General features: G+C 39.0%; 1 protein-coding gene across 2 annotated transcripts in view; it reads right to left on the bottom strand.

Annotated features, from left to right (window-relative positions):
- Positions 1-23,102, bottom strand: part of SIK2 (salt inducible kinase 2) — a 124,252-nt gene that overhangs the window by 28,602 nt on the left and 72,548 nt on the right. For both annotated transcript variants that reach the window (XM_032838435.1, XM_032838436.1), the window contains exon 4: positions 8,183-8,344. In XM_032838435.1, coding sequence (XP_032694326.1) covers positions 8,183-8,344 — 162 coding nt within the window. The remainder of the gene's footprint in view (positions 1-8,182; positions 8,345-23,102) is intronic.

Here is a 23,102-nt window from a genome sequence, read left to right as displayed (position 1 = left end):
TTTCCACCCATCACTTTAGCATTCACTGGTAGACCTTGACTGCAGCAATGATTACTGTAGTGTTCTAACCGTGAGTTTTAATTTTCCCCCCGTCTTCTACACTTCTTAATTATAATTCTTCTTTAAGGAAGAGTTGCCCTTCTTCCCCTTTCATTTATTCGTTAAATCATTTATTCTTTTTATCATACTGTCATTGTATTTGTCACGAGCGTTTATTTTATTCTTAGTTATAATTCAATACTATTATTTATTTGGGTGCTCAAATAGTTCCAGCTTTGGCCATGAAGAGCTAATTCAGGTTGGCTTCTGCATCCTTTCAGCATGCCCTCATCCTTTTAAAATTTCATTTAAAGTATTTCCTTATCTCTGGCACCAGAAGAAGTTCCAGGCTCATTTTCTATTTTCCCTACCCCAGCTCTGGAATTAGCCACTTTTCCAAGGATCCTTGGTTCCTTTTACAGAGAACCAAGACTAGGACCTGGATGTAGCTGGATGTCACTACTTCTAGGCCCTGTCAGTGGGAGAGTTAGGAAATACACGTACAAATGCTAAAATATATGTATACACCCCCCATATTTATTTTTGTACCTTTCTATATGTGTATGTATTTTTTAAAAACCCATGAATTCATACTGATACTTCTCACTCCAATCCAGGGTTCAGTCTAATGTTATTTTGATACTATTTTTATTCATACAAGATTGAGCAACTCTGACAAAATTCTGAATATAAAAAAGTTTCTTTCCTCTGCAGTAATTTGTCATTTGTGTGGGGAACAACTGAACCTGCCCTTATACCACACCTTAAGTTTGTCAGATCAATTATGATTTTCAACATTCTTAAACATATTAGGAAAAAAAATCTTTCTTAAAGATTCTCTTAATTTTAAGAAAGTTCAATATGAAATCATGAGAAGTTTTAGAAACAAATGACAACTTATCCTTCAACATGGTTTAGGAGTTATCATCAAATCCAAAAAACATTTGCGTCATGCCTACACTGGATCAGGCATTACATACTTGGTATTTTTAAAATATATATTATTTCATTTAATTGTGGTAACAGCCCTGTGAGATGTGACTGTCCATGTCTTACAAACAAGGAAACTGAAGCTCAAAGTGATTAAATGACCTGCCCAAGTTACCGCTAGCTATGAGTGGCTTAGCCAGCATTCAAATACAGGTTTTTTAAACTGCAAGCCAGGTATTTTTTTGTTTTTGTTTTTTACTATATCACAGCTGTTCCAAGAACATCACTAGCCAGAGAAGTTGAATCCAACTAGAGCAGGAGGTAAGGCTGTCATAAACCCAGGAAAAATCTTTTACATTTGTAGAGAGCAGAGGTTTTCTAATTTAGCCCTCTTCCAGCAAAACTTGGCAAGAGACGGCTTTCTCTTCTCTACGTTATTAGATGCTATGTCAACAGCATCCTTCGTTAGGGATGGAAATAATTGTTTACAAAGTAAATGTCAGAAATATATACCTACATTCATTTTAGGAATCCACATTCTTTATAGGAATGCACAGTGTGCTGATTAGACATCTTGTCTTTTCATGTGAGATGACGTGTGCCCACACCTCTAACACGAAGGCAAGTTCTCTAGGGGTTTTACTCTTAACAATGGTTTTGAGATTTCCCAGGATTTCCATATTCTCTCACCTGGTTTCTTTGTGGCTTAAGATGTCTACAGAAGAGAGGGTTTGCACAACCACAGAATTGATTCAGTTACTGTTGATGGAATCTCATGGAAATGAACTTGACCTCAAAAGCTGAGTCCTCTAATTACGTCTTATCTAACTAACCAGTAACAGACTATGGATATATTTGAAAACGGTACTAGAAGGGCTATTACTGTCTGCTTATTTTGAAAGTGACTGATTGACCTGTATCTTACTGACAACAAATGTCAATTGTTATTAGTGTCATCACTAAATTACCTAAGTTATCTGTGCCCAAATATCATTAGCAAAGGTCCATTGTTTTAGGAATAACAGGACCTTACATAGAGTAAATGAACTGATCCTCATGATTACTGTCTGCTGGGAACCAAGCACAAAAGAATTCTGTTGTCCTTGATGGAAGGAAACGGATCAAAGGCGAGCAGTCACACGAACCACCTGGACAATGTGCTAAAATGCAGACTCTGATTCAGCAGGTCTAGGGTTGGGCTTGATACTCTGCATTTCTAACAAGCTTCAAGTGATGCTCATGCTGCTGGTGCCCAGACCACTCTTCAAGCAGCCAGAAAACAGAGAATAAAACAAAGGTTGTGAAAAACATATAGAAGATGTTAAACAGTCTGTCACTGTTACTGTCGCAAAATGATTATAATTACTACATACTTATAGGATTTTTATTTAAATGACATAAAGACGAAACAGAAGATTTCTTTTTCAGAAGATAAACTTTTTCTGAAAAGGGAAAAAACGAAACCCCGAAAACCAGTCTTTAAGCTAAGAAAAAGTACACGACTTCTAGGAATCAACACCACCAAGGCAATTTTAAATCTCCAGCAGTGTTTTATAATGTCTAATTTATAATTTAAAAAATTCTCCTACAGAGCAGCAGATGGCTTTAGGGTTAATTTTATCCTCGTTTCTAAAATTACCAGTAGAATTCAGATACCCAGTCTCACTGGAGAGATACACCTCTTCTGTAATTATTATCACAGGAGCAGAGAAGACAATTAGGAGGAAATGAAAGCTGACAAACGAAAGGCAGGCCAGTGGTGGAGATGAAGCGGACACATTATGTCAACGGCACAGGGGTTGGCCAGCACTGACGTCACTGCGTGCTTTGTTGCCCACCAGCAAGGAAAGGCTAGGTGCGCAGCTCCCCTGCAAATGTCAGTCAGTCCCTCTCCACCTGGCAGCAGGGCAACGAGAGTGGTCACCACAGCTGAGACGACATGTGATCCTGCTGAACAGTGTGGGGCATCGATGTGTGCCGTAAGGGAGTTGAGTGAGCTGAGGAGCAAATAAATGGTCTTCCTTAGCCCCAAGTGGGGAGGAGAGCAGGGAGGGAGAAGACGAGGAGAAAACCAAAACTCAACAAAACTCAACAAAACTCTCTGGGCACTCTTCCATGGTCCGGGCTTAATGTGTTGCTGGTGCTCAGGGCCTTTAAGGATAAAGAGGCGGCCTCCCTGGGCCTGCTGACGCAGAGCTCTTTCTACATAATACCAGTGGCAGGAGGATAGAAAACAGAAGACTTCTAACAAATATTTTACTACCTATCTCAGCCTCCCCTCGCCTCTTTTTGATTCCAGGGCACAAAACTGGAATTATATATGCAGAAACGCTGTCTCAAGGCTTCTGTGAATACGAAGGTTGTTAAAAACGATAATGAGGGATGATGGGTTACTTGGAAGTCCATGGGTCAGTTCAGAAAGGAAGTCAGATCTACCAGGCTATTACACATCAGTAATTATGTGTAAAGTCCCTCTTAGAAAAAAAATTAATTCATATCAAGTAGAGACAATTTAGAATATAAATAATAAACTTACTCTTTGGAGATGTGTATTAATAAGGTGTTAAGGCCTTGGTAAATTAAAAAAAAAAAACATGGTGAGGGGGGTTACATGACTATCAGAATTTTTAGGATTTGTTTTCACATGGAGTCAATTACATACTGAATACAAAGAACAGCTACCCTTTCACTGAGTGTTTACATGGTGCCAGGACTTTAACAATTTATTTAATGAACACTTAAATAATATTAATTATGTACCAGGCACTGTTCTAAGTATTTTGCAAATATTAACTAGTAAGTGCTGTGAGATATGAACTTCTATCATTCCCTCTTCAGAGATAAGGAAACTGAGGACAGAGATGTTAGGTAACGTGTCCAAGGTCACCCATCCAGTAAGTGGCAGAACCACGATTCAAAGCCAAGTAGTCTGGTTCTAGAGACTATACTCTTACCTGCTGGCCTCCTGTCTCTAACATTATCACAAGTCCCTGTGATACTCCTGAGAAACAGGTGAATCTGTTTCATACATATGGAAACATAGGCTCAGTGAGCGTAAATAGTTAGCCCAAGGTCACACAGCCGCTACGTGGCACAGCCAGAGTTCCCACCAACACGGTCTGCTATCACGCTCCACGGTCTTTACGTAGAAGCCTTGTTTGAATGGTGATATTTTCTGAAAACTTCCTCCAACTAGTTCATACATTTTTATCTTTAAGTATTTATTACAAACATTTCAGATTAGGAAAGGTGAAGAACAAAACTAAATGTCCTTCATCTATTTCTTCTCAAGCTGATGCCTGAATGGTCATAGCCAAAATAGCTAGGGGGAAATTTTACCATAACCACTACAACGAACGAAAGCCAGAATTTCTTTGCATTCTGCCTGGTATTTTGCGAAGGCCAGAGGTCTCATAATGATGTAATGAACACACGGGTATGGACGGATCCACGGCTCATTAGTATCTGAAGTCTTTATCCACTGGAGGAGCATAAATTAGAAAATGATTTCAAAGCCATGTTTCTGTACTTACGAAAATAAACCACATTTGATACTTCTACCCCATTTTCTGTCTTATGAACGGAGACAAATACTGTAATTTACACCTAGTTTTGGTTTGTACTTTCTCTTCAATTTCAACGTACAAGATGGCTAACGTAGTTCCGATCTTCAGCCCATTTAGCAATTAATGAGAAATTCATAAAGAGAACAAGCAAAGTATAATTTGAGGAAATAATTGTGCATTTTATTATGAGTTCTTGCAGTTTTTCCATGGAGTCCCATCTTTCTTACATGTGTTGGAATTCTTTAAAATTCAAGAAGAATCCTCACAAATCACAAGATGATGTTTTTAAAGGAAAGCAAGACTATAAAAAAGTTATAAAATCTATGGATTAAAAATAAGTATCCTAGAGAAATTCTTTAAAAAATGGAAACACATATAAACTTCTGGTGGCATGTGAGATTCTCCATGATGTAGCTCTGACTACCTGTCCAGGCTCTTTCCCTGTCATTTGTCACAGGTGCTTATATCCCACTAGCTCTGGTCCACAGCTTTCCTACACAATCTGAGTTCTCTGGCCTGCCTGCCTTTGCATATGCTGATCTACCTGCTTGGAGCCCCCATCTGTACCTCTCAGCCCCTTTGCTTTTCTCTCCCCTGTCCCACCACAAATGCCTTCTTCTTAATCAAGTCTTAGCTAATCATTTCCCTCGCTCTTTCAGGAAGAATTAGTCTTTCTCCTAGCCTCATCGCCTTTATAATTATCTTCTTGTGTTATATTTAGTTAAAGCTCTGGTTTTGGGTTAACTCCTCCAGGTGACAGCAGAGTTGAACTTTTTTGCATTGTTATCATTTTTGTCTTGAAATACTTCAATCCCCAGGACTTTGCCTAGGAGCACAGTAGATGCTTAATAAACTTTTACTAAAATTTGGGGTAAACGGTGGTGAGGATGACAGAAAAATGTGGACAAGAGGATATTTGAGTGCTAAGATGTACTACGTGTGTGTGTGTGTGCACGTGTGCACACATGCGTGTCTCCACTTGTGAGGTATGGAATCAATGACACTAAATGCATCAATACTGAATTATAAAACCCAAAAATCAGTTAGTGAGTAACCCTTGAGGAAAAACTTACCAATAATGCTTGGAAACTCAGAATCTGTGCTTCCTGAAGTCAAAGAGACCTCGCTGTGAATACCACTTAACGACATTAGAAATACTGAGTTTACCTACCTATATTATACGCCAAAATTACAGGAGACATATTATAGCCAGGCAAAAATTGGTTATAACCTTAAAGGAATATTCTGTATATTTTGTTTGCAAGTTTCCTTGGTGTTCTACTTTGACATTTTCTTTTGAGATGTTAGTGACAGAACACTCTGTCATTTCCACAGCATATGACTCATACCGCTAACCTTTCTCTGCTTGAAAAGACTCCCAGAACGCCTTGGAAGTATGCTTTTGTGAGTTTTTTGTTTTAGTGATAAAGGAATATGAAGGTGAAGCTCTTAACTCTTTCTTTCTACAGAGTTAAGGACTTCAAAAAACACGAGCCTTCTCTGAAGAGGACAAATTGAGGGCAGCAGATGCTTTCGAGAAGTAAATGAAAAGTCCCAGTACAGGGCACTTCTGAAGACTGGCGAACGGGAGTGAGATGACTGAGACCAATGGAAAGGCCAAAAGAAGAGGAGAAAAACAACAACAACACACAAATGGGAGGAGTGAACACACATAAGAAACTATGGAAACACCAATACTGTGCACTTTCAAAACAGAAAAGACAAATCAATACAAATCTTTATATATATAATGGGAATGAAACTGATTAACTTAAAAAACTCTTTTATTCAGGCAATCCCATTAGGAAAAAAAAAAGCCATAGCCTGCAGAATGGAAAATCCATTACCTCCCTGAACCATATGTAACACTGGCATTTAAAATTAATTATTAAAATTAAAGTAAAAGTTAAAGTAAGTAAAAATTAATTATTTGCTTTCCCTCAAATGCCCAAGGCAAAAACTAATGGGAAATTGCATAGAAATAAACCAGTTCCTGGGGCGCCTGGGTGGTTCAGTGGGTTAAAGCCTCTGCCTTTGGCTCAGGTCATGGTCCTAGGGTCCTGGGATCGAGCCCCGCATCGGGCTCTCTGCTCAGTGGGGAGCCTGCACCCCACCCCCCCCGCCTGCCTTTCCACCTACCTGTGATCTTTGTCTGTTAAATAAATAAATAAAAATCTTAAAAAAAAAAAAAAGTTACGTGCACAAATCAGAGGCTTTTATTTTATACCACAGTGCAACAAACCAAGGCTGTTGTTTTGTCTCTAAGCTTAGAAGTCCAATGAGTATCCAACCTAGCTAGTTAGCAAGTAATTTCTCGGTCAGCTCCTCTCACCTGGGTGTCCCTCTGTTCCTCTTGAATAATCCTAGAACAAAACACCAGCACTTGCAAACTTTGGTAGGCTTTTGCTTCAAGCCCCTTATCTTCTTCCATACCCTAACCGAAGTAAGTCTCCCTCCCATGCCTACAGCCTCTGTTACTGCTACTCTAGCCCAGACCCACATCTTCTTAATTGGACTCTGCCTTAGATCCCTTATTAATGTTCTTGCCTCAGTCTTACCCACACCTCCTACCCATCTTCACTCTACTGCCAGAGAGAAACCTCCTTCCAACATGAAACCTAATCAGAGTAGCCCAGGTTCACCTTCACGCCTACCCCACCCTACAATTTTCAGTAGGTTGCACTCCCGATTACCAACAGAATAAACTCTGAAATCTTTTTCATGGCATTCAAGACCCTTCATGTTCTGCTCTTTGCCTACCTGTGCCTCCTGTGTCGATTCCTTGTGCCTACAGATCTGACATTCCAGCAATGTTGAGCCATAGCTCCCCACCACACCAGTCTCAATCTCCTTCCCTTCCATCGGTGGTATTTACACAGTTTGCCTGTGTGTAATATCCCACTTCCGTTTCTCTTCCTGGCAAGCTTCTAAGTCATCCCCCAATCCCAAGTTCGAATAGTCCCTTTCCTGTGAGGCCTCCCTGACTTCGCAGGGGGACTGCTGTTCCTTCACCTAGATTCCTACTGCAGTTCGTATATACATTTTTGGGCAACATATTGTATTTTAATTATTTTTATCTCCCCACTAGACTTTTAGAATCAGAGGATTTGTATCCCCTGTATACCTAGCATAGCACAGTACCTGACACGTAAATACTGATTGAATGTTTGACCATATGAATAAATAAACTTGGACTATAAAATATAAAACCTCTTACAATTGTGAAAACTGTAGGAGAAAAACTAGCAAAATAATCTCTACCCTTAACCTTCCACGTGTAACTCAAAACCTTATTATACCAGAGTGAGGCATTCATCTTCATCCCACTTTTATCGGCTGTGCCCTCTCAGCTGTGATCACCCACAACCAGGACAGCAAGGAGAGCACTAGTGACCTGGGCTGCTCCTCTGGTCTGGCTACCAGTCCCCTGCCTCACGCACACAGGCAGACAAATGGACCTCTTCCAGCAGAGCACAAGACCCTGGCCACAAATCAGACCCCAGTCCTGCCACCATGTACATTAACAATGAACCCGTTTCTCTTACTTGTCATTACACGTAGAACTGTGAGTAAAACACACTTTAAGAAAGCCCGATGCACTGGTAGAAATGTTCCTGCCACATTAGAGCCAGCTGCGTCCCCCCTACCTGCTAGCTTGATGTTCATGTTGCTATCCAGCAGGAGATTTTCAGCCTTGAGATCACGGTGCACGATCTTCCGGCCATGACAATAATCAACAGCGGACAGGATTTGCCAGAATTTGCGCCTGGCCTCAGACTCATTTAACCGGCCATGATTAGCAAGGTAGTCTGTTAGAAAAAAAAGAGAGAGAGAGAGAGAGAGAGAGAGAGAGAATTTAGAATTATTCATCAAAAGCAACCAGCCAACCAACAAAAAATCCCCACTATTAGTAGGCAGAACTTTTTCTCCTCAAAAATCTACCTATTTATTGATTTTATTATAATTCCAGTGTAGTTTATACCCAGTGCTATATTAGTTTCAGGTGTACAACACAGTGATTCAACAATTCCATATATTACATAGTGCTCATCAAGGTAAGTGTACTCTTAATCCCCTTCACCTATTCAAAAGCTTTTTAAATGAACAGGAGTGTGTATTCAAGTAACATGCCGTTCTCCAGGTTCCCTGCCTTGAGAAAAGTAATTCCAATCACATTTCACTGGAGTCCAAATAAATGGAGAGAGTCCAAGACCAGACAACGGCAAGTGGCATGACAGTCACTGTATAATTCACAATACTTTTTTATGCCTAAGCACGTCCTCTGTTCTGTTTACAAGTTTACTGAATATTTTTCCTAACCACATTTAAATGTAAAATTTACGTTAAAAAAAAAAAAAAAAAGAAACCCATGAATCCATTTCCTGCCATCCCATCAGACAAAGGCTATCTTTCTTGTAAGCGATCGTTTCCCACAGTTATCAGCAGCCACCTGGAACGTAACAGTGGTCCCTGGAAGCAGCTTAAATAATTCACACCCTGCTTTGTTTGGTGGAGCCCTTCTGACCTACCCAAGACTTGTTCTCTAAATCAAACACGATAGCCAGGTTCTCTAAGCAAATACACCTCACAAGATATACTAGCTATCTGTGTACAATATTATAATCCCTATCAAAGCAGTTTACCTGAAAATTAATTCTGCGTATGTTTACATGAACTCAATAAAAGGAAACATTATAGCTCATTCAAGTTGTGCCTGAACATCTAAAAGGCTTTTGAAATGGTCTTTTGAGGGGAAAGGGTCAGCAGAAATCTTGACGGGTTTTTCTAAAATTTAAAATTGTTTTCCCAACCTAGGAACTGCACGGGTAAATCAATATTCATTCATCTCCATATGTTTTCTGCTCTAGGCTATGTGGTTTACGGATACGGAGATTCCATGGCTTTGGCTCAGGACATTGTCAATATTTATTATAAAATCAACGTGTGTACAGCACGTTACACTTTTTTTTTTTTTTTTAAAGATTTTATTTATTTGAGAGAGGGAGAGAGAAAGAACATAAGAGGAAAGAGGTCAGCAGGAGAAGCGGTCTCCCTGCCAGAGCAGGGAGCCCGATATGGGACTCGATCTTGGGACTCCAGGATCATGAACTGAACTGAAGGCAGTCGCTTAACCAACTGAGCCACCCAGGCCCCCCGCAGCATTTTACACTTTATAAAGCATGTTTGTATCACTGTATCCCCCTTAATCATCCTAAAACCCCTCTACAATAACTATAATTTTAATTTGCATTTTATAAATGAGGGAGCTGAAGATCAGAGGGATAACAGAATCCGGCTGAATTCAGACAACTGGTAAGTGAATGGCTGATCTGGAATGTTTGTTATTTTTATTTTAATTAATTAATTTTTAAAAAAAGATTCTATTTATTTACATGGCAGACAGAGATCACAAGCAGGCAGAGAGAGAGTGGGGGAAGCAGGCTCCCCGCTGAGCAGAGAGCCTGATGTGGGGCTTGATCCCAGGACCCTGGGACCATGACCTGGGCTGAAGGCAGAGGCTTTAGCTCACTGAGCCACCCAAGCGCCCCGTATGTTTGCTTTTTTTTTTTTTTTTTTAAGATTTTTATTTATTTATTTGACAGAGAGAGATCACAAGTAGGCAGAGAGGGAGGCAGAGAGAGAGGAAGAAGCAGGCTCCCTGCTAAGCAGAGAGCCTGATGTGGGGCTCAATCCCAGGACCCTGGGATCATGACCTGAGCTGAAGGCAGAGGCTTTAACCCACTGAGCCACCCAGGCGCCCTCCGAATGTTTAAAAAACTGTATCATGCTTCACTAGACTCCCGCTGAAATCCTAACTATCCTTTCAATGGAATCCTAAATATCCTTTCAATGCCACCTTGCTCTTAAACAATTCCTGGTCACTTGAAGTAGAACTAATCTCCAACCTGAACTCCTTATCATGACAGCACATTGGCTCCCGCTGTAGTTCCCTGCACGTATCTCAAAGATATCTCAAAGTACGTGTTTGGGTTTGTGTATACACACACACACACACACACACACACACACACACAGCGTTGACTCTAACACACTGCGTGTTAGAAAATAAGATACCTCCACTTAAGCTTTCTGAAGGTCGGGGCCATATCATTTTCTCAGCTCCTCCCCACACTTTTTTAGGACTATATACAGAACAGCAGAGGCACAGTGTTTATTAACTACGTAGCTGACTGATCATGGATGGTACCATCAACATTATAAAATGTAGAATATTACTATTATACATGTTAGAGGCTTTAAATGTAAGCAGACAGACCTGAATGTGTCTAGGACCATAAAAACCTAGAAGTGAGCACAGACAGTAATTTCTCTGACATCGGCTATAGGGGAAAAAAAAAAAAAAGCCAGACAGATCTATAAATACAGAGAACAGGCTGACGGTTGCCAGAGGGGATGAGGTGTGCGGCTGGGCAGAATGGGTGAAGGGAAGAGGGAGATACAAGCCAAAATGAGTAAGTCACAGGCATCAAGGTTAGAGCACGAGGAATATAGTCAATGACACTATGGTGATGTAATGGGACAGACAGTAGCTACAATTGTGGAGAACATAGCGTAATGTATAAACTCGTCAAATCACTAAGTTGTACACCTGAAACTAACATAACATTGTGCGTCAACTATACTGAAATTAAAAAAAAAATGTAAACAGACATTCTGTATAATGTTTCTTCATCTGCTATTATCACAAATGTAGATGATCAGCTCCCCACATCTTCCTTTTGCCTTTCCAGAGCATACATAATAGATATTCAGAATTCTACAGGGAAAAAAAATTCATTTAAGAATATATAGAATTTTCAGTCAAAATGTCCAAACAGTCATCAGAGTGACTACGTCTAAGTTAACTACCACATAAACGATGTGTCACCTGTTCATAAGAGTAAACCAGAGCCTCAATTCTGTACTGGATGAACAGGGAAATCTCAACAAAGGGTTGGCCCTGTGGGCAAATACTGAGGGAAATGCAGCGTGTTTTCTGTACAGGATTATCTTTCGGCTAATTTGCCTTATCTTTGCAGAAACTCCCCACCAAGTGCCACTTAAGCTGTAGCTCTAAGGACCCAATTTTCTCATAGACAAATAAATGACTTTTCAAGAGAGACAAAATTTCTTTCTGCTGAAAATGCTGAATCATGGGGCACCTGGGTGGCTCAGTGGGTTAAGCTGCTGCCTTCGGCTCAGGTCATGATCTCAGGGTCCTGGGATCGAGTCCCGCATCGGGCTCTCTGCTCAGCAGGGAACCTGCTTCCCTCTCTCTCTCTCTCTCTCTCTGCCTGCCTGTCTACTTATGATCTCTCTCTGTCAAATCAATAAATAAAATCTTTAAAAAAAAAAAAAAAGCTGAATCAGGGACACCTGGGTGGCTCAGTGAGTTAAGCATTTGCCTTCAGCTCAAGTCACACATGATCCCAGAACCCTAGGATCAAGTCCAGCATTGGGCTCTTTGCTCAGTGGGAAGCCTGCTTCCCCCGGCCTGCTGCTTGCCCTGCTTGTGCTCTTTCTCTCTCTGCAAATAAATAAATAAAATCTTTCTTTAAAAAAAAAAAAAAAAAAGGAAAAAAATGCTGAGTCAATGTGAACTAATGTGAAAAATTTTTGTGATTCTAGCAACACAGAGAAACCTAATGGATCCAATGCGAACAAATATAAGTATATGGGGGAACAATAACAAACCGTCGCCTACAAAATGCGTCCTAGGAAGCACAAGAGAATCTAGAGTACAGACTGGTTTTTGGAAGTGATCAGTCCCAATCAGTATCACCCTAGCAAGGAGAAAGGAAAGTTCTGAAGCCTGGCAGGAAAGGTACTGTCTGGGGCGGGGAGAGGGAGCGGCGGGAAAGGAATGCTATGCCTGGACCTAAAATTACCACGTAAAGCCAGAATTGCGTAACAATAAACATGTAACACACTGTGAGAAGCATGACAACATCCATGTTTGAAAGATTAAGAGAATGCCTGTTTAAAAAGGTTGGTATGTTCACTCCCAAGTGAACCTTCCTCATTCTGTATGATTTCTGCAGTGTGGGCAGCCCTGAAAACTGTACCATCTGCTGTGAAATCAGCAACAGAAGTAACTGAGGTAAAAACCTGCGCTGAAAGAACACGGGATTAGGTACACTTCCTCATGCTCTGGGAGGGGCGCTGTTCTCAGTCCAAGCTCAAGTTAATACACAAGGTCCTCAAGGTAACATGCAAAATGCACACCCATGTTTTGCATGACAAACTTAATTATGGTTACAGAACAAGCGAGTGTAACAGCAATTCTCCATACGAATTGCCTGTATGCATATTTTTGATGGGTACAATTAAAAAATTGCTTTTTCCTATGTTTACATTTGATCTGATACGTGAAATGTAATTTTGTTGACTTTAATAACAAAACTTTTAAGGTTTTATTTTGTATGTCCTTTCCTCCCATTTTGCTTTTATGGTAATTGATTCTTTTGCATTTTATCAAAATCACGGTCTATATCAGACAATTAAAAAAGTTGGTCTTTCAATATTGATAACTTGAGAAATACTGGTATAGATAAGTAAATAGGCAATTACAATATACCACGACAAAGGCTAGCACAGGAATAAATACAACCTAATAAAAATTTCTGTAGGTATCTTTTAAAATTTTCTATTTTTATTATGAAAATTTCAAACATACATGAGAGTAGAAAAAACCGTATAATGAATCCCCCAGATTTAAGAGTTGTCAACATATTGCCATACTTGGTTCATCTACTTTTTTTTTTTTTTGTAGTAACCTAAAGCAAATGTTGGCATTATTTTGTTTCACCCTAAATACTCTTCTATGTATCTTTAAAAAAAATTTTTTTTTTCTTACATAACCATAATACCATCACCACACCTAACACAATTTAACAATTCCTTAATATTATCTAATTCACTGTCTGAATTCAAGTCTCCTTAGTTGGCTTACTGGAATCAGGACCCAAACAAGATGAACTTTTTTTTTCCCCTAAAGAGAGAGAGCTGGGGAGGGGCAGAGGGAAAGGGAGAGAGAAAATCTTAGGCAGGCTCCATGACCAGCAAGGAGACTGACATGGGGCTCAATCTCACAACCTTGAGACGAGGACCTGAGCTGAAACCAAGTTTTGGACATTTAACAGACTGAGCCACCCAGGAACCCCAAGACGTACTTTCTGTATTTGCTTATTTTGTCTTTGGAATCCTTTTTTCCCTGGAACGGTTTCCCTCCCGCCCCTTTTCCTATGCCACTGACTTGCTGAAGAAACTAGTCAGTCTTACAATCTGGGTTTGTCTTTTACTTCCTCATGATATCGATTAACTTATTCTCTTATCTCCTGTATTTCCAATAATTTGGAATTCAAGTATAAAGAACAGAATGATTCAAGTTTAATTTTTTTGGAGGGTGGCAAGAATATGTTGTAGGTGCATCTACTTGGAGGAATACAACATCCGGTTCTCCGGCTTCTAGGAGCACTAAGGTTGGTCATGGAGTTGTGGGGTAATAGCAGTCCTGCAATGAAAAGTCTCATCTCTCTTTTTCCTAATACGGTTCTTAAGATCCAGTGTACATCAGAACCCTTAGAGGGCGTGTTAAAACAGATTGCTGGGACCTAATCTTTAGAGTCTCTGACACAGCAGGTGTTGGAAAGGGCCCAAGAATTTATGTATTTTTTATAAGTATCCAGGTGATGCTTAAGATACTGGAACAGGGGCTGTACTTGGAGAACCACTGCATTAATTTTAATATTTACTAGAGTTTGAACCTGAACCAGTTACTTCATCAGGGGTTGCAAAACTGTGACTTTCTAATTATTTTATTCCTGCCACAACTATTAGATGAAATTCTTCTGTTGTCAATTTGAGGTATTTAGTTATCCTCAACTGTAACTACAATAGGTCAGGAAGGATGAGTGTTTAATTCTTCTTCTTAAGTCAAACCGATTTTCAGAGTAAGGGGCTGGCATGTTGGCTACCTCCAATGAGAACTATTAAGTTTTATGTTTGTTTACTTTTTAGTTTTTTTTACTATTTTATGATTCTCTTAAGTATCATAACGGGTACATGGATTCTTACATACTCAATTTATCCAATTTATTTCAACAGTCAGTGTTCTTTTTGATGCTCAAATTTTTCCCACCTTTGTCCAGTGAGAATCCCTTTACAGGTTTTTGTTTTTAAATACAGAAATATTCAATGACTTTGTTGCTTTCTGGCATAATAAAAATGTCTTACGTATAACGTGAATACTTCTTGCCCCAAACTTGGAATCAGTCACTTCTCCAAGAAGCCTTGGTTCTCTTTCTTGGGGAATGGTATCTGGGTGCTCAGGGTGCTTTGTATGGTGGGGTTGGTATTACTTCTACGACTTTTCAGAGACAGAGCTAGGAAATAAGTCTTTTTAAATAGAAAAAAAAAGTAATGATTTCACTCCATTTCAAATTTCCCATTTCAAGAATTACTTTTGATTTTTACACATGTATTTCTTTTTCTCTAACATAAAAAATCCCTTTTTTTTTTTGGAAGATTTTATTTATTTATTTGACAGAGAGAGTCACAGCGAGAGAGGGAACACAAGCAGGAGGAGTGGGAGAAGGAGAAGTGGGCTTCCCGCTGAGCAGGGAGCCTGATGCGGGGCTTGATCTCAGGACCCTGGGACCATGACCTGAGCCGAAGGCAGACACACTGAGCCACTCAGGGGCCCCAAGATCCTGGTTCTTAATATTCACATAAATTACTTGTTTTATCCTACAATATATATGAAATAATGTAAAAATAGCTATGCTAATATTACTATTAATAATAAAATTACTGGATGAAGTTTAAAGTTAAAATTTCTTTTTAATCTTGAGGTTATACCATCCTAAGTACACACAGAGCAAAGAAACAAAAACAAATGTACAGTCCAAATTCTATTGTTCCAAAGTTACTTGAAAAGCTATCTGTGGTATATTCCTACCGCTAAGTTTATTTTTTGAGTATGTAAAAAACTTACCTGATGTTTAAAATGATGCCAAAATTAAAACTATGCAATAAGATACAATCCAAGAAGTCTTACTTTTTATCCCTGTTCCCTTCTTCTGCCTATAGGTAACTTTTATTAATTTTATTTACCCTGTATTTCTTTTTTTTTTTTTTTTTTTTTTTAAAGATTTTATTATTTATTTATTTGACAGAGAGAGAGAGATCACAAGTAGACAGAGAGAGAGGGGGGAAGCAGGCTCCCTGCTGTGCAGAGAGTCTGATGTGGGGCTCGATCCCAGGACCCTGGGATCATGACCTGAGCTGAAAGCAGAGGCTTTAACCCACTGAGCCACCCAGGGGCCCTTTACCCTGTATTTCATCTGATATGTATAATTATGTATATATAATTGTATTTTCCCCACTTCTTTTTTTTTTTTTTTAAGATTTTATTTGTTTATTTGACAGAGAGAGATCACAAGTAGGCAGGCAAGCAGAGAGAGAGAGAGAGGGAAGCAGGCTGCAGAAAGCCCAATGCAGAACTCAATTCCAGGACCCTGAGATCATGACCTGAGCTGAAGGCAGTGGCTTAACCCACTGAGCCACCCAGGTGCCCTATTTTTATTTTTTTTTAAAGATTTTATTTATTTATTTGACAGAGAGAGATCACAATCAGGCAGACAGGCAGGCAGAGAGAGAGAGAGGGAAGCAGGCTCCCTGCTGAGCAGAAAGCCCGATGCGGGGCTTGATCCCAGGACCCTGGGACCATGACCTGAGCCGAAGACAGAGGCTTTAACCCACGAGCCACCCAAGTGCCCCTGGCATTGCTTTAAAGTAAAATTACCAGCAACTTCTCTAGGCTGAAGTGAATTACCTTTCCTCAGTTCTCATCTTTTATGACCTTTCAATTATATTTTATGCTTGATTGGTTTCCAAAATAAACATCTCTCCCTATTGATTCTCTGTTTATAGTTTTTCTTCATTTCTTTCACTAAATGACCTTTCTCTTCCAGCACATAAAACTACCATAATCTAGTTCTGGACCTTTGCCTTTCTTTTGCTATACACATCTCCTCACAGAATTAATCTAAACTATCACCTTCTTGCGGATCACCTCTGCTCTGCTTCATTCGTAGCTGGTGTTGTCAGTTCCCTCGTACTCTTCTCACTTGGTGCCAGTCTCCGGGTGTCTCTTTAGTCACTCCAGCAAAGATCTGTTGTAACATTCTGGCCTGAGACTCTTTGGTCACAGTTCTATTGAGAAGCTAATGAAAATTATACTTACATACAAACACACACACATAGAAAATTTTGTGTGCAATGTCAAGGTGGGGGGGAGTCTATAACATCTGAGGTTTAATCGAGGTTCAGAACTCTGCCTTGAGAGATTTCATTCATTGATCAGAATTTTTACAAAAATAACCTCCAGATTAGCCGGGCACATTTGACCTTTCAACAATTACTCAACTGTGTACCTACACAGATTTTCTTTCTACTGCTGCAGTGATTTCAAGACTGAGCTCATCTTTCTTTTTATGAACTTCATTCCCACCTTCTAAGCCACTGTAACTATCACCACCACCACCACCACCACCACCAGAGTAGCATCCCATCTTGTCACCCAGGGATAAGAGGTAGCTTCCCAGTATCTTATCAAAGTGAAGAAACCCAGCCAGTTGCATTTCCTTAAGTTTTGGGGATGTCAGAATCTTTCAATCTTTCAATTCTCAGTTTAGAATTCTTCAGTCGGGCGTCTGGGTGGCTCAGTGGGTTAAAGCCTCTGCCTTCGGCTCAGGTCATGATCCCGGGGTCCTGGGATGGAGCCCTGCATCGTGCTCTCCGCTCAGCAGGGAGCCTGCTTCCTCCTCTCTCTCTGCCTGCCTCTCTGCCTACTTGTGATCTCTGTCAAATAAATAAATAAAATCTTAAAAAAAAAAAAGGACTTAATTTATAATTTCACCAATTTGTAATTTCGAAGTAAAAAGGCTGATATCCATTTAATTTTTTTTTTTTTTGCTTAACTAGCCTTAAAAGAAACAACTCATCCTAGACAATTAAATAATTAAATCCTGGTCAGAGGTCTCTAACCTACAAAATCTATGAGGAGCTCTCATTTAATTACCAAATTTGAAGAGAAATCATATTCAAATCTTTACTCAACTTTAACATCTTTTTTTTCCTCTAATTGGTACAAAATGTCACTGTAAAATAAAATTCTATCTTACCAGAGATCAGGACCCTGATCTCTGTCAACTTAGCTTGTGTTGGTTCTAACTGATAACCCTTAGATAAAATATAACTAAGAAAGGAAGGCACATTAAATAAAAACCTGAAAGGTTTTTAGCACATTAACATGTATATCAACTTACACTGTAACCACTAATAGAAAATGGATTAGGTATATGATCAGTTTTGAATTAGGATGACACAGGCTACCCTAATTTTAAATATTACAATATTACTTAAATATTCAATTACACTTTTAACCTCAAGACAACTTATGAATGGATCATGAATCTTCAGATTTTTAATCTTTTATAGATTTTGTTTTCTGTTCGTTTTTGTAAATATATAATCATTTCAAATTGTGTGTCTGACAAAAAGGAAATTGTTGCATGTGGTATATACTTTGGCAATTTAAACGTACTCTCGGCATTTCCCTACATTAGTTTGCATCTATTAGATTCTAAATCAGTTCTTCAAGCATAGTGGAAATACTGAAGCAAACCAGTCTTCTGAGAAGAGGAGTTTTTAGTTACATAAAGTTTTAAAGTTTTTAGCAACAATTAAAAGCAAATATATCACACTTTTCTAAAATTACTCATAATCCCCAAGAAGAAGTCAACAGGTTGCAATCCTGATGATAGGAATGGATATCAAACAGAAGACTTAAAATTTTTTTCATACCTTTTAATAAAGACATACAAATAAAATACATTTCTGATTTCTTTGGACCTAGGGAGATTTCAAAGTACAGTAAAAATAAGTTCTAGAGTCAGAGAAGCTTGATTTTGAATAGTGTTTACTTCTCACTGCTATATGACCTTGAACAAATTATTTAAGCCTTGGATTACTCTGATTTCTCAGTAATAAACCCCAAGTTTTGTTTTTTTGTGAAAAGACTCTACCTTAAACTACTTTACACATGAATTCTAACTTAAAGGCAAAGAATCTTTTTAAAATGTTTTATTTCCACATCTATCGGATTAGTTTCTGTCCACACACAGCAATTTCTTTATCCTGTGCATGAAAATATGCTGTCTGCAGTGTCTACTAAGAGTCTAGTAGTTATAAAATATGCACTTCCAATTTTGAAATATTTAATAAGGCAAATCAAGCAAGAAGACTTGTAAAAATAAACATGTACAAAGAACATGGTTTTTGGTTCACTTTCTGTGTATGTGTATAAATCTTTAAATACACACACATACACACACACACACCCCCTCAGCCATGAGTCAGAGTAAAATTAATTAGAACAGAGTAATGGGCACAGTAGCATAACTACCTGGATCCTCAACTGTACTGACTCTCTTCAGGTCAATATCAAAGCACAGTGCTTTCTCCCTCATGGAATAAAATTAAGGAAGAAGGTTAAAATTTTATTTTAAGTGTAGAGTGTAAGAGATATCCTTTATTCATTCATTCAACAAATACTTGAGTAACTTTTTTGTGTCAGCCGCTATGTTCAACCCTTTGTCCTCTCGAAACTTCTATTTGGGAGGAGACAACATAAGAATTATAATTGCACAGTATAATAAATGCCAGGGAAATAGGGCAATCAGCTGGAAAGTATCTGGGGGAGGCCACTTTAGACAGGGTGATCCGGAGAGGCCTTTATGAGCAGGAATTATTTCAAATGGGGAGAAAAGCACTCAAGGAACAGCTATGGCACATCCATGAAGCCAAAAGGACATCCGTGAGGCCCAAACACCAAGAGCAAAGAAGAGGGGAGGGCCTGTGACGGAGCGGAAGAAGTGAAGTCAAACTCAGTGAGAACTGGGAAGCCTTAGGAGGGCGTCTGTAGTTTAAAATACTGGGGAACCACTGAATGGTTTTCAGCAGGTGAGAGACCTGATCTAACTTACAGTTTAAAAGCACTTAAAAATAATCTGAAACGGTGAACTCTACGTTAATAAGCTATAAGTTCCATTAAACAAAAATTCAAACAAAAAAAATGAAGCACCACTATGGGAATGGCCCTGATTAAGAGCTGCGGTGCAAGCCACAAGGAACTAAAATTCACTCCCCAATGCAAACTAATTCTTAATACATACAAGAAAATAAGGTTAAACAATAAAATCTTTTAATCAGCCCTTCAAGACAATAATAGAAAGATGTCATGAGGCAATACTGGCTTACAGACATAAGATGAGATACTGTCTGAAACTTCATAAACTCTTCTTAGTATCACTTCAGAACAATAGCTAGGTTCTCTTACTGATTTCAATTTATGCAGTAACATTTCATTAACTGTCCCAGACTGTTTTTTAGGCAGTGATTAAAAAAATTATGTCAACTGAATAGCTTAGAAAAGTGCCCAGAGCCATATTTAATACTATCAGATGATGATGTCATCTGATGGCATTCAACATTCCAGACAATTCCCTAAATAGGTATTTTCATTCCACCTATTTTTATCATCTCTACGGGACCTCAAAGTCTGTTGTGAATTATTCCTGAGTAATGAGTATGACTGGACTGATAAATGAGTCACTCTAAGCTGAACTACTGATGTTGTGTGCTATTTACTCAATTTATGGTAGTGTTATAATAATATTTATAAATGCAATCTGCTCACACTTCTAACACATTCTTTACACAGATAAATACATCCAGATAGCTATTTTGATATGTAATTATTTAAGAAGGAAAGAAATATGGTCCAAAGAACTGATCATCATTTACCAAACCACTTAATTTTTAGGAATTAGGTTCAAATGCCAAACTTGGAGAATAAGACGCTGATGATGAAGGAAGCAAATCTATTAATTTTAGTAATTTGGTTTCTCTATGTACTCAAAAGATACATTTTTAGCAAACATTTGCGATCTAAGACATTGCCATCGTTCACTCATAAATCAAAGGGCAGATACATATATTTCCATTAAGTTCTTCAGGTGAATGGCAGTGGGAAACAATGGAGCCAGGCTGAACTGGTTCATTCAGAAATGGGCACAGATGGAGAGGGGGTTGGGGGAATGGGTAAAAATGGTGAAAGGGAGTAGGAGATAGAGGCTTCCAGTTGTGGAATGAGTAAGTCACAGGAACGAAAGGTACAGCACAGGGAATACAGTCAATGGTATTTTAATAGCACTGCCTTGTGACAGACGGTAGCTACACTTGTGGTGAGCACAGATAATATATGTAGAGATTGATTCATTATCTTGTACACCTGAAACTAGTGTAACACAGTGTGTCAATTGTACTCAATTACCAAAAAAAAAAAAAAAGGCAAGACGTTGGCACAGAGAATTCAAGAGTATAGATTAAGCTCTACTAAGTAAGAATCTTGTCAATGAAGTTCTTGTAATAAAGTTAGTTAAAGAGCAAATCAAGTCTCCCACCTAAATTCAGAAAAAGTCGAGCCCCTTAGTTTGTTGGCCAATGGCCTATGATTTATGTTTCTTGGGGTCCCACCTAGTAAGAAACAATGATATGTTAAGTCACTTGTTACTGGGGAGAAAGATTAACAGTGAAAGGGAAGGGCAAGTTGGAAAAAAACCAAGACCCCAGCTATCTGTTCAACTACACAGAAATCAGAGAGAACAGTTAATTCAGTAACACACTGACATTACAAGGTTGAAATGTTTCTGTGGTAGATTTCTTCACTCTCTCCCTGTAACAGACTTCTATATCCTCTGCTGGGTAACTCTGCAATGCCTCCCAGGAGAAGAGCTGATGAATATCCCTGCCCTACTGCTTTTGGTCTTGATCATGGGGAATGTGCGTGAGTTTGACTTGACCTCTGGTGTCTCCCATGACAAGAGCATGTCCCGGAATGAGAGACATGTGGGAGAGACCAAAACCCAACCTACAGCCTGAAGCAGAGCCACCCCAGTTGACCCACAGATAAAAAAATATTTGTTGGGTGCCTGGCTGGCCTAGATGGTATAGCACGTGACTCTTGAGCCCCATGTGAGATGTGGAGTTTACTTAAAAAGTAAACATATGGGACGCCTGGGTGGCTTAGTGGGTTAAAGCCTCTGCCTTCGGCTCAGGTCATGATCTCAGGGTCCTGGGATCGAGCCCCACATCGGGCTCTCTGCTCAGCAGGGAGCCTGCTTCCCTTTCTGTCTCTCTGCCTGCCTGTCTGCCTACTTGTGATCTCTCTCTGTCAAATAAATAAATAAAATCTTAAAAAAAAATACTTGATGCAGATCACTGAATTGTGGAGCTGTTGTGCAACATCATTGCAGCAGAAATAGGACTGATAAAATTTCCAATACTAGAAAAGAGAGGCTTATTCAGCTAGAACATGAAGTACGCTTGCACAAAGAAATCTTTTGATTTTTGCCAATTTATGTGATATTTTGTATCCTTTATTAAACATACACTTGTATTAACCATTTTTTTTTACACACTGGGATGATGTCTTTAGGTATCAAAGCTAACCCGACTGGCAATGAAGAACTGGTTGGGAACTAACTGCTCACACAAACTGTATTCATTTGTCTCTATGATGCCGATGGCGTGAAGAGACTGGTCTGGTTTCCTCTGAGACAGAGGTTAGTCAACCACTTTTTCTAAGCCAGTTTACCCATTATTAGCACTTAGGCTTACCCACTGCCTCCAATTCTAAGGCTCCCTGCTGTGAAAGGGGGACAAAACTGGCTAGGCATGCTTCATGAAGAACAAACTACGATTCAGTTCCAAGAAGATAAAATTGACATAGTGGTTAATTATGGCTAACTCTTAAGTCAAGGGAGTAATTAAAGAAGATAGCTCCAAAACGACATGGACTAATGTTGAAAACACTGGGCTCTATTCTCAGCTCTTATGCAAATCGCTTTATCTTTCTAGATTTCAGTTTCTAAATATACCTAATATAACTTAATATATTTAATATAACTTCTAAGGTTGCTTTTTAATTCAGTATTAATACTTAAGCGGATACCACTGGATATCACTTTAGATTTCCCCTTGGTTTATTTATTTAAAAAAACTTATTGAGGTAAAATACATAAAACGTAAAATTTACCATCTTAACCATTTTTAAGTGTATAGTTCCCCCTTGGTTTATTTTTAACTCAATCTCCCTGTAATTTCTGGCACAAAATTCCCTAGGGCACTTAATTTAGGGCTGGAGAGAAGTTAGATGTATTGGAGTAGCAGCTCTGAAACTACCACTCATTCAGCAGCATGGCAGAAAGGACAGAATCCTAAGTGGAAAACGACTGCTGGAAGCCAGAAGCAAACAGACAAATTCAAGAATCCTACAGGAAAGTTCAAAGATAAATGGTTCTAGTTTGGGTAGTATTCAAGGACCTGACACAGGGAGGAGAGCATGGACCTCTACCTCTGGCAGTTTTAGAAAACAATATCTGGTATCTCATAAAGTTAGTAGTGTTGTGCCAAAACAAGAATACTCAGAATGACAGAAAC

This window comes from Lontra canadensis, unplaced genomic scaffold (assembly GCF_010015895.1).
Source record: "Lontra canadensis isolate GAN:19392208 unplaced genomic scaffold, GSC_riverotter_1.0 scaffold104, whole genome shotgun sequence".
NCBI classification, from domain to species: Eukaryota; Metazoa; Chordata; class Mammalia; order Carnivora; family Mustelidae; genus Lontra; species Lontra canadensis.
The sequence above is the reverse complement of the archived record's forward strand: the minus strand, read 5'-3'. Positions and strand labels throughout refer to the sequence as shown.